Source organism: Pristis pectinata, chromosome 14, assembly GCF_009764475.1.
Source record: "Pristis pectinata isolate sPriPec2 chromosome 14, sPriPec2.1.pri, whole genome shotgun sequence".
Lineage (NCBI taxonomy): Eukaryota > Metazoa > Chordata > Chondrichthyes > Rhinopristiformes > Pristidae > Pristis > Pristis pectinata.
The window spans coordinates 49,061,558-49,073,631 of record NC_067418.1 but is presented as its reverse complement, the minus strand read 5'-3'; the positions used below and the strand labels follow the sequence as shown (position 1 = coordinate 49,073,631).

The 12,074-nt window shown below is 43.8% G+C and overlaps 1 protein-coding gene across 1 annotated transcript in view; it reads left to right on the top strand.

Moving 5' to 3' along the window:
• Nucleotides 1-12,074, top strand: part of si:ch211-236l14.4 (SITS-binding protein) — a 77,689-nt gene that overhangs the window by 31,100 nt on the left and 34,515 nt on the right. Inside the window, exons 3-4 of the mRNA XM_052028983.1 lie at nucleotides 5,331-5,538; nucleotides 11,922-12,072. Of these exons, the coding sequence (XP_051884943.1) occupies nucleotides 5,331-5,538; nucleotides 11,922-12,072 (359 nt within the window). The remainder of the gene's footprint in view (nucleotides 1-5,330; nucleotides 5,539-11,921; nucleotides 12,073-12,074) is intronic.

Here is a 12,074-nt window from a genome sequence, read left to right as displayed (position 1 = left end):
TTTCTTGAACAACAGAACAACATTTGCCATCCTCCAGTCCTCTCATACAACACCCCTGGCCTGGGAGGACTCAAAGATCATCGTCAATGCCCCAGCAATCTCTTCCCTCACTTCCCATAGTAACCTGGGGTATTATCCCCCCAGCCCTGGGGACTTATCTATGCTAATGTTTTTCAGAAGCTTCAACACTGCTTCTTTCATAACCTCAACATGCTTCAGCACATTTGCCTGTTCTACATTGACCTCACATTCATCTAAGTCCCTCTCTCTGGTGAACACTGAAGCAAACTATTTATTAAGGACCTCCCCTACCTCCTCTGCCTCCAGGCACACGTTTCCCCTTTATCCCTGAGCAGTCCTATCCTCACCCTAGTCATTCTCCTGTTCTTCCCATATGTGTAGAACGCCTTGGTTTTCCCTAATCCTACTCGCCAAGGCCTTCTCATGTCCCCTTCTAGTCAGCTCCTTCCTGACTACCTTATAACCCTCAAGAGCCCTGTCTGATTTTTGCTTCCTAAACCTAAAGTATGCTTCCTTCTTCCTCTTGACTAAATGTTCCACCTCTCTTGTCAACCATAGTTCCTTCACCCTACCATCCTTTCCCTGTCTCTTTGGGACAAACATATCCAGAACCCCATGCCAGTGAGGGAGGTCCCTAAACAACCTCCATATTTCTGCTTTGCATTTCCCTGAGAACACCTGTTCCCAATTTACACTCCCAAGTTCCTGCCTAATACCATTGTAATTAGCCCTCCTCAATTAAACACTTTCCCATATCGTCTGCTTCTATCCTTGTCCATGGCTATGTTAAAGGTCAGGGAGTTGTAGTCACTATCTCCAAAATGCTTCCCCACCGAGAAGTCTGTTACCTGACCAGGTTCATTGCCCAGTACTAGATCTAATATGGCCTCTCCTCTAGTCAGCCTGTCCACATGCTGTGTCAGGAATCCTTCCTGGATACAGCTAACAAATTCTGCCCCATTTAAATCTTTTGCACCGAGGAGGTGCCAATCAATATTAGGGAAGTCACCCACGACAACAACCTTGTTATTTTTGCACCTTCCCAAAGTCTGCACACTTATCTGCTGCTCAGTGTCCCGGTTGCTATTGGGGGACCTATAGAATATTCCTAATAGAGTGATTGCTCCCTTCCTGTTTCTGACTTCCACCCACACTGACTTAGTAGATGATCCCTCCACAACATTCTCCCTTTCTGCAGTGTGATACTATCCCTGATTAGCAATGCCACTGCCCCTGCACTTTTACCTCCCTCCCTGTCCCTTTTGAAATATCTAAACCCTGGAACATCAAGCAGCCAATCCTGGCCTTGTGACAGCCAAATCTCTGTAATGGCCCCAACATCGTAATTCCATATACTGATCCATGCTCCAAGTTCATCACCCTTATTCTTAATACTTCTCACATTAAACTCATTTCAACCCATTCAACTGACTGCATTTATGCCCTATCCACTGCCTATCCTTCCACTGCAGAGAAACTGGGAGGCAGTTTCTCTGCACATTGCATCTGCCTTTACACCAACTGCTCCACCATCTGACCTAACACACTAGTTTCCATCCCCCTGCCAACCTACTTTGATAATCCTATTCACCCCTTAGAAGTATGGCTAATAAAAATATGTCTGTCATAAATTAAAATATATTAATTGAGATAGCATCTACTACTTCGGTGGGATTGATTGTCACACAGCTTCTAGTCTTTGCCTGAGAAAGTGTTTCCTAACTTTTCTCCTGAAAGCTTTAGCTCCATAATCATTCTAGTGAATTTATGGTACCCTAACACCAAGGCCAATATTGTCTTCCTGGGATGTCTTGTCTGGATCTGTATGCAGTACTTAGAGGGGGTATAACATGGATCCCTCCAACTGTAAACCTATGTGTTCCAATACCCCCACCCCCACCACCACCACCCTCCTTCACTAAAACCTGTATAAAATGCTTTCCTGCTATTACATATACTATAATCTGCATCATTGGAATTAGCAATTCAAGCCAACTGAAATATACCAGCCCTTGTCCCCTCACAAGTCTCCTTCCACTTCTGGGCACATGTTTAGAAGGATGCCATGATCCTGGAGTGAGTCCAGTGGATATTAACTAGGTAATACCAGGGATACACAGCTTCACTTGTGTTGAGGGATTGAATCAGCTAGGATTGTTTTCCTGAAAGCAGAGAAGACAGCAGGAAGCAGAGTGGTACAGCTAGTAGAGCTGTGCATCACAGTTTCAGCGATCCAGGTTCAATGCTGACCTCCAGTACCACCTGTGTGGAGTTTGCACATTCTCCCTGTGACCATGTGGCATTCCTCTGGGGGCTGTAGCTTCCTAACACATCCCAAAGACGTGCAGGTTGGTAGATTAATTGGCCACTGTAAATGTCTTAGTACGTAAATGAGTGTTAGAAACTGGGAAGAATTGATGGGAATGTGGGGAGAATAAAATGGGTTGGGATAAGGTTAGTGTAAAAGTGGCTACATGGTGGCCGGCACGGACTCAGTGGGCCGAAGGGCCGATTTCCATACTGCATCTGTCTATGACTCTGTGACTTTAAGGTTAAGGGAAGACCTAACAGAGTTATTCAGAGTTCTGAAGGGCTTTGATGGAACACTCAAGTGTATGGGTTGGTAACTAAAGATTTTAAAACAATTGAGAAAAGAACCAGGAGGGAAATTAGGATAAATCTATTCATACAAATGATTATCGTGATGTGGAACACCCAACTGGGAAGAGTTGGGTCAGATTCCATACGAACTTCCAAAAGGCATTTGGGCATGCACTTGAAGAAGCTACAAAGTTATAGGGGCAAATGTTGAAAGATGGAAATAAATTTGGCAAAATTGAATTAAAAAATCAGCAGAGACCAAATGGCTCTTTGCAGTGCTGTCAAATCCTGCTGCTTAGAAACTCCAGCAAACTCTAATGGTGCAACAGTGGGCATCAGCGACCATTTCATCCAAGGTTTTTTAGCCCAACTGAATGGGCGTCAACAGTGAAAGTGTGCCAGTTGGCCTTGCTTTCAGAGGCTGGGTTTCGAAGGTCTGGCAGGTCCAACCGAGCCGGTGCTGTATAGGGTTGCGGGTGCTGTACGAGGGTGGTGCATGGAGATCGTGAGACTGGCAATGTTTGTGTAGTGGAGGAGAGAGTCATAGGCCATAAGATTAGGTGGATGGGATCAGGGCCTCAGGCAATCGCAGTTTGGCGGGTTGGATTACAGAACTAATTAAAGGTGAGAGGGGGATAGGACTAAGACAAAGGAATGGTTAAGGGCTGTCATTCCCCCTTTGATCCCTCTGTTGTTTTAGCTAAGCCCACCATTCACATCATGAAATAAAATACAGTCTTTGATTCCATACTCCTGGGGCCCCATCCCAGGCCACGCTCACTGCCCATGTGGTTCCCTGGAATGTCATCAGAATACCTATGTGCCGTTTAACCTGTACGTGTGCTAGTATCAACCACACTGGCCAACAGCCGTGAACTTACAATTCCACTCACTTCTGCCTAATTTGGGACACGCCAACAAGCTGATGTAAGGAGCACTGAGTTTTTAATGAGAAGGCAGGGGTCTCAAGGGTATATCCTCTTTCCCTGAAACTGTGACAGCCGGGCTGCTCAACTCTCACTGACAGACACTGGGTCTCCTTGATGACGTTTCCTTGGTGATGTCAGGTGGTGCTATTTGAGTCTGGGATGTCCCAATGGGGTTCATTTGGGAAATGTCCTGCCCTGAGCCCCTTGATCTGGGAAGTGCCAGCTGCTCCCATTCCCAACCTGTAACCAGTTAGTTGGTCATATAGATAGATAGGTAAATTAGTTTATTGTCCTATACACCAGGGTGCAATGAAATTCCTTGCTTGCATGAATATCTAGACCAGAAGGAAGGTGTGGGTGTGGGATGGGAGTGGAGGCTTGTTAGGGGGGTAGCAGGCTGGTGGGATATATATAAGGCAGGGATCTTGCTAATCAGCTTTACTAGGAACTGTGTCAGAGAGGGAGGGGTGTGTTTGATTGTGAGGAACTCGTGTTGCCCAGTCCTCTCACGTACTCCAGTCTGACATCAATTTCTTGGCTGAGTTCTTGAGAGTGTGAGAGGGCGGCATAGTACTTTGTGAGAATAAGACCCAAGTGGGGTACCTTGTCCTTATCTGTTAAATGAAGGTTCAAAACATGCCATTATAGCTATAGTGTTTTGTTTCTGTTCAAATGAGTGTGCCGGTGCTTTCAGGCTGCGTCTGCCGCTCTGGAATCCTTCTTACAGGACAGCCCATGCCAGTGAGAGCTTAACAGGGATTAGAGTGCAATCAGGTGATGTCAGCCTTAGAAATGTGAGAGAGGTCAGTAGTTCCTATGGGGACATGTGGTAGGGTGGGGAATAGATAAGTAAAGCACTCAGGAAACCTCAAACAAACACAGGCTAGAACACATAAATCAAGATTTAGGGAGTGCCAAGGGCAAAAGGGAAAACCCTGTGAATGTCTCCGAACATGATACAGACATACCAAGACTAAACCGTTCATCTTGCAGGTGACATAGAGTTGGAGGCTCTCTTCTGGTTAAGGCAAACCAAGGTTTGCTGATTTAAATCTGGGCCCTATGTTGCTGTGCCGTGACAGGTGACTCTGGGCCAGTTTAGATCAACCAGAATTCCTGCTGCTGATCTATTGCTCTCTCTATAGAGCATCCAGTGAAGAAAAGTGGCGATGCCCTCTGCAGTCCATCAGAATAAATGAAGCAGAAGCAGGAGTGGGCCCCTTGGCCTTTCATGCCTGCTCTGCAGCACAATAAGATCTTGGCTGATCTGTGGATCTTGACTTTCTTGCACTAACCACATATCCCTGGATTCCCCTAGTATCTAACAATCTATTGATCCATGGACTCAGTGAATGAGCCTCCATCAGCCCCGTTGGTGAGAGCATTTCAAAGATTCAATTCCCTACGGGTGAAGAAATGCCTTGTCACCTCACTCTTGAATAGCCGACTCCTTATTTTGAGACTCTGGTTCTAGTCTCCGGTTCCAGAAACATCACTTCCACATCTACCTTGTTAAGCCCAGTAAAAAATTTGTACATTTCAATGAGATCACCTTTCATTCTTCTAAAAGTGGAGCATGGGTCTGCTTAATCTCTCCTCCTAGAACAAACCCTCCCACCTTAAGAATCAAACTGTTGAACTGGCCAGTAGCTGACTTTTGCTCTCCCATGTGTGTCTGGTGCTTGTGATAAATGAGTGGGAATGAGAAGGTGTTGGGGAGGGACAAAGATGAAATCTGCTTCTGCCTTCATTTCTTTTCATGTGAATTTCTGGTATTAGGTGTGGCTGTGCGTGTTCATCAGGAAGTCCCATTACATGTTGGAATTGAGAGCAGAAAGCAGTTGTGCCTGGGGATCCCACCCAACGCTGAGATGGTGCCCCTGAGATATACGATATGTGTGAGTGACAGTCTGAGATCAGCCCACCAACAACTCGGCAGTGTGATCCCTGTGGTTCAGCCTGACCAGCCTGACACCAGCATTTTGTGGTAAGAAAAAGTGCTGCCACATTTCTCTGCGCATTTCTGATAGTCATCTCACCGAAGTGTCCACTATTTAAATACACTCTGTGTTTCCTCTGATCACCTTAAATATTCCCTTCCCTTCAGAATGGCCCCAACCAATTGTGGTAATTTAAACGAACAGCAGGAAAAATACAACAGAAGCATTGTGTGGGAGCTGGGGAACTTAGTATTAAACTGAGAGAGAAGTCAGGACAGGGTGTTAAAGCAGGTCAGGGACACTCAATATAGAAATTGCACAATTGATCTGAAAAAGTGAACAAAAGGAATAAGGAGAGAGTATGGGAATATAACAGCATCAAATACAAAAATGATTCCAAAATACTTTATAAACATAAGTAGTCAAAGGTTGGCCAAAGAGAGAGTGGGGCCGATTAGGAAACAGAATGGGACTTTATGGAGACGGAGGCCTTGGCTAAGATATTAAATAAATATTCAACGTCTGTCCTCACTGGAGAAGGGGATGCTGCCAATACAGTGTAAAGGAGAAGGCTGCAGCAATGCTAGATGGGGAAGACTGGAAGTGGTTAAAAGTTCAGCAGTCCTCAAAGTAGAAAGGTCACCCGGACAGGATGGAATCTTCCTAGCCTACTGTGGGAAGGCAGGGTTGAAATTGCAGAGGCTCTGATCACAGTCTTACCTTGGATATGGGGCATTGCCAGGAGACTGGGTTGCAAATGTAACACCACTCTGTTTTAAACAAGGCTGAATATAGTGACAACACTGCAGCCAGTCAGTGGAGGTGATTGGGTAATTCCCCTGTCAATCAACCTTGATGCTCTCGCAGTTGAAAGTGACAGATTGGGAGAGAGGGATAAATCACGTAGCTATCCATCTAACATAAATAGTGCAGAAATTTGCAACCAGAATAATCTGGGACAAAATTAATTGGCATTTTGAAAAATAAGAGTTAGTTAATGACACTTAACACAGATTTATTTAAGACAGATTGCTTTTCGCTAACTTGATTGAGTTGTTTATTGTGTATTGGTTGAAAAGGGCAGTGCAGTTGATTGAACTTATAAAAGTATTGCATAATGTTAGAAAAATATTAAAGCCTGTGGGATTAGAGAATCAGAGCCATCTTCTATGGCATATACAACACTAGAGTCTATGATAAATTCTTCTATGGCGAAGTACAAAGTAATCGAAAATTTTCTATAGCTCATTTAGGAAGATAGAATTTATGTGGGCAGGATGTTTTCAATGTGATTGGAGTAAATGGTTGCCATGAAGATACAAAGAATATATAATGTGCTTTGTGCAAAGATGGGCTTGTTGAAATTTTCAATCTTGAATATCATCATTACATGTTCTGGCAATGAAACATTGTGTAAGTGGATCAAAGTAATCAGAATACAAAACTGGCTATGGAAAAGAAAGCATAGGGTGGCGGTGAAGGGTTGTTTTTCACAGTGGAAGGAAAGCTATAGCAGTGTTCCCAGGAGCTGGCATAAAGCCTCAACTTGTTTCAATATATAAACAGTTTTAATAAATTGGATGGGTGTGCAGGGCGTATTTTTAAAGACTGGAGATGGCATGAAACTCACAAGTGTAGTAAACAAGGAGGTTAGTAATAGCCGTAAGGAGGTTAGAGACTGGAGAGTTGGGTAGCAGATGAAATTTGACACGGAGAAGTGTGAAGTGATGCCTTCAAGCAGGAAGAATGAGGACAGATAATATAAACTGGATCGTACAGTCTTAAAAAGGGTGCAGGACCAGAGTGGTCTGTAAACATCAATCTCTGAAGTTTGAGGTGGCTTTTTCGAACAAAAATTGAGGATACTTTGCTTTATTAATAGAGAGTCAGAGTACAAATGTAAGCAAGTTATACTAAACCTTAATTAAAAAGTGGTTAGGCCTCAGCTGTCTGCTATGACAAGGATCTTTGGAACTTCCAAACTCCCTCCACTTTGCATGCTATTCTCTCTTGATGCATTGAATTCAATTAGTGCATGATTTAGGCCATTCAATAATTCTCTAAATAAAAGCCATGGGTCTTCTCCAAAATCCACGCACCCTCATCTCCTGTAGAGTATTTTTCTGGGCTGGACATAATTGATATTACCTTGCTTCAATACCCTGCACCAAGCATGTTGCCTTTCCCCTTAATACGGACTGATATAATGCCACAGCAATCATCCCGAAACCCTGCTGAACTGGCTCTCTCATACTGTCCTGATAGATTACAGACTCTTCTCTGAATGGCTTTTTGAGTATTGTGAATACTTCCATTGCTCTGAAAATGGGACTTAGATTGTCCGCAGAAGACTGCCCCTTCCTCACCCTGGTTTAATTCTCTGAGCTGCTTGCTCGTTTTCATTGAAGCTTGTTTTACAGCCTCATGGTGGCCTCAGTAGATATTTAAGTAACAGGTATATTATGCCCCAGGACCTTACTGCCATCATAATGCAAATATTTCTTTACTTACTGCCCAGCAGTAAAATAGATATGTGCCCAGCCCTTGCTGGCAGACACCCAAATGGTCATCAATGATATCCTCAGCTTTCAAAGAATGGTCTTAATATTCCCTTTATGCTACAGAAGATGTATTCCCTGTTGATATTGCCAAATTGCATTACCAACCCGTTTCTGGGGCTATCACATTCCCATTCACAACTGAGCAGCTTCACCATAGTCCTTGATTCTGTATCCCAAAGTATGTAGCCTTTGCATGCACTCATCCAACAACTGGCTTTATCTCCTCCCAGGAAAGTCTCAAATTCCTTCTGTAGCAATAGTGAATTGTTACACATACCTTGATTGCTATACCTGCCCTCACGGAGACAGCTGTCCATGTTCACTCTTACCCTCTTTCTGTTTTGACCTGTCTCACTGTTTCAAATAGTGGTGTGGTAGCCATCAATTTCTCACTTTCCATGGCCATGCAGTTGTAGCTGTAGCCTGTAACCCGGGTCTGATAGTGTTTGTGAGCTACAGACTTCTTGGCACCTCAGAATCAGGTTTATTATTACTGACATATGTCGTGAAATTTGTTGTTTTGCAGCAGCAGTACAGTGCAAGACATAAAAAAGGTATAAAAGTTACCCAAAAATAAATAAGTAAAATAGTGCAAAAGAGGAATAATGAGGTAGAGTTCATGGGTTCATGGATCGTTTGGAAATCTGATGGTGGAGGAGAACAAGCTGTTCCTGAAACATTGAGTGTGGGTCTTCAGGCTCCTGTACCTCCTCCCTGATGGTAGTAATGAGAAGAGGGCATATCACAGATGGTGAGGATCCTTAATGATGGATGCTGCCTTCTTGAGGCACCGCCTTTTGAAGATGTACTCGATGGTGGGGAGGGTTGTGCCCATGATGGAGCTGGCTGAGTCTATAACCCTCTACAGCCTCTTTCGACCCTGCAGATTGGAGCCTCCATACCAGGCGGTGAAGTAACCAGTCAGAATGCTCTCCACTGTACATCTATAGAAATTTGCAAGAATCTTTCATGACATACCAAATCTCCTGAAACTCCTAATGAAGTAGAGCCGCTGGCGTGCATTCTTTGTGATTGCATCAATGTGTTGGGCCCAGGACAGATCATCTGAGATGTTGATGCCCAGGAACTTGAAGCTGCTCACCCTTTCCACCACTGACCCCTCAATGAGGACCGAAGTGTGTTCTCCAGACTTCCCCTTCCTGAAGTCCACAGTCAATTCCTTGGTCTTGCTGACATTGAGTGCGAGGTTGTTGTTGCGACACCATACAACCAGCCAATATATCTCACTCCTGTACGCCTCCTCGTTGTCATCTGAGATTATGCCAACAACAATGGTTTCATCGGCAACCAGTGGTCTCTTTGGATGGAGTCAGGGTACCCAGAAGCATGAGTGCCTTCTGGATCTCTTCGCTACCCAATGCTACAATCCTTTCAGGCATATAGTTTCTCAATCTGACTGATGAAATTGAATCTATGATAAGTTACTGGAACTATCTGTCTTCACTGGCAAACCCCAAATGTATTGACAAGGTAGCTTCACATATAGTGTCTGCATCATCTTCTACGTACAGGTCATCCCCAGGTTATGGCAGGGTTCTGTTCCTGTGAACTGTTCATAACTCGAACAGTTTGCAAGTTGGAAATGCAGCCGCGAACCAAGTTCCCATACAGCAGAAGATACCTGCAGCCTTGCAGCAGCGGCAAACCGGTCTCTCAAACACTCGTTCGTATGTACAAGTTGCATCTAAGTTGGGCGTTTGTAAGCTGGAGGGACCTGTATGTGTAAGAAATAATGTCCCTGTCTCCATCTCCGCATTATCCAATTCTACCGTGTGTATGATATCCCAGAAAAACATTCCATACCCACATTCCCCGTGTTTGAGGTAAACTGGGACTTCTGTCTTTACCAGCATTTACTGCACTAGCACAGCCTTTGGTCAAGTAAGGAAAAGGATATTTGAAGACCAAGACCACAGACCTGGCACAAAATCTATTGGGCAGCAGTAATCCCTGTGCTTTCATATGATTCTAAGACATAGACGACCTACAGCAGGCAGTTCAAATCCTTCCTCCTTTTTATTGGCAACTCATTCTAGAATTTCACAGTCCTCCTGTCTGAATTCTATAACTATAATGCTCTTGTTCTTAGTGAATACAGATGGGAAGTATTCTTTTCAGATCTCACCTCTGTCCTCTGGCTCCATGCACAGATTGCCTCTTTGGTGCCTAATGAATCCTTCTCTTATTCTGGTTTCCAGTAATATAGTTATAAAAATGCTTTGGGGTTTTCTTTAATGTAGTCCACCTGTGATATTTCATGTCCCATCTTTGCCCTCCTATTTTTTTTTAAGTATCCCCTCCTATATACAGCCTCCAAACCCATAACTGACCCATTTAATGCTCCACTGTTTTCTATCTGTTAACCAATCCTCAGGTCAGTATATAACCCCCAATACCATATGCTCTAATTTTTCTTAATAATCCCTTGTGTGACACATTATCAGAAGCCTTCTGAGAATCCATCGAAAGCCTTATGAGCTTGTAGTACAAAAAATGGCTTCCATGTTTCCTACATTGCAAATTGATATACTTCAAAAATATTTCATTGGCTGTAAACACTTTGGAGCAATCGGAAATGGCAGCCTTTCTCCTCGCACTTTAATACCCCATTCCCTACTCATCCACTTTAGCTCAATGCCATATGCATTTGTGGCTGTTATTTGTACCCCTCTTCTGAAATTCAGTCGCATTGAAGTCAATGAAACTGAATTTTGGAAGAGAAGTATAACCACAGCCACTACATGTGCATTTGGTGTAAAGGGCCAAGGAAGAATTTGTACCCTGTAGTCTACACAAGGACTGTTTGATGGTTACTCCTGACAGTACCATTGTCTGCTTAACCTGATGTCATGAGACATTGTGCAGTCTAAAGTCAACTTTGTAGATTTCCAGGGTCACACCCGTTAATCCCCTTATGACTGGAAATCGCTCTGGAGTTGTGCTGCTATTGTGCTGCAGGAGTCTAGGACTATGATGAAATTATGTTTCTGAGTGTGATCATATCAGGCTCTTGACTTGTCTGTGGGGCAAGCCACCCACCTTAGGCACAAGTCCTCTGTTCATGAGGATGTCTTTGCAATGTCGGATGCATTGCGTGCCTTTGACTTTTTCAAATCTGGTGCTAGGTCAATACTATGAAGTCTGTCCAGTTTAATTCTTTTGTTTTGGTGGCTTGGTACTATTGAGTGCTTGCTGGCCATTGCAGAGAAAACTTATGATATGGATCTAATCACAAATAGACTTGACTGTAAAGTCAGTGAGTTCCATTCCCTAAAATTCATTGCTGAACAAGACTGGGTTCAATGACAATCTGGTGGTTAAAAGGTCAGACTTAATGAAACCAGCCTTTTATTTTGTTTTTACAGATTATTTATTTAACTGAATTTAACTTATGGATTTTGATGCAGAGGAAACATTTCAAATCCCAGTGGGGCATCATAATCCAAACCTCTTCCAGTAATCATACTCGAGTTCCCAACAGTAACACTCAGACACTCCTCACCCATGACCTTACTCACATTCTCTCCCCTGCTTAAATACTCGCTTCCCTTCTTTTCCCAGTTGTCTCTCCTCCCCCATAAGCTCTGTGACTCTCTGTTTCTGTCTCTCTCTTTCTCTCATTTTAATACCCAATTCCTGCCTTGTCCTAAAACCTAGTACTCTCTTTTCTATACAGTTCTCTTTTGCCTCCTTTTCCTTTTCTCTCTTATCCTCTCTCCTTCTCTCTGCCCCTCTTTAACACTGCTCCTCCTCTCCTCGACCTCTTTCCCTTTTTTAACATGTAGTGATTATGCTTGTTTTTGTTGCATATAATGCAGAGTTTGTTTCTCTGTTCCTCTGGAGCACAGGCTGCCACTCTGGAGGTCCCAAAGGGTTGCTGACATTGCATTGAGGCTGGAGCACAATCTGAAGGCTTTGTCCAGAAAACTGAAGCATCACAGTCTGGGAGAGGGAGTGATGGATCTCAGCGAACAGTCCACGCTGCTACTGTTGAATGAGGT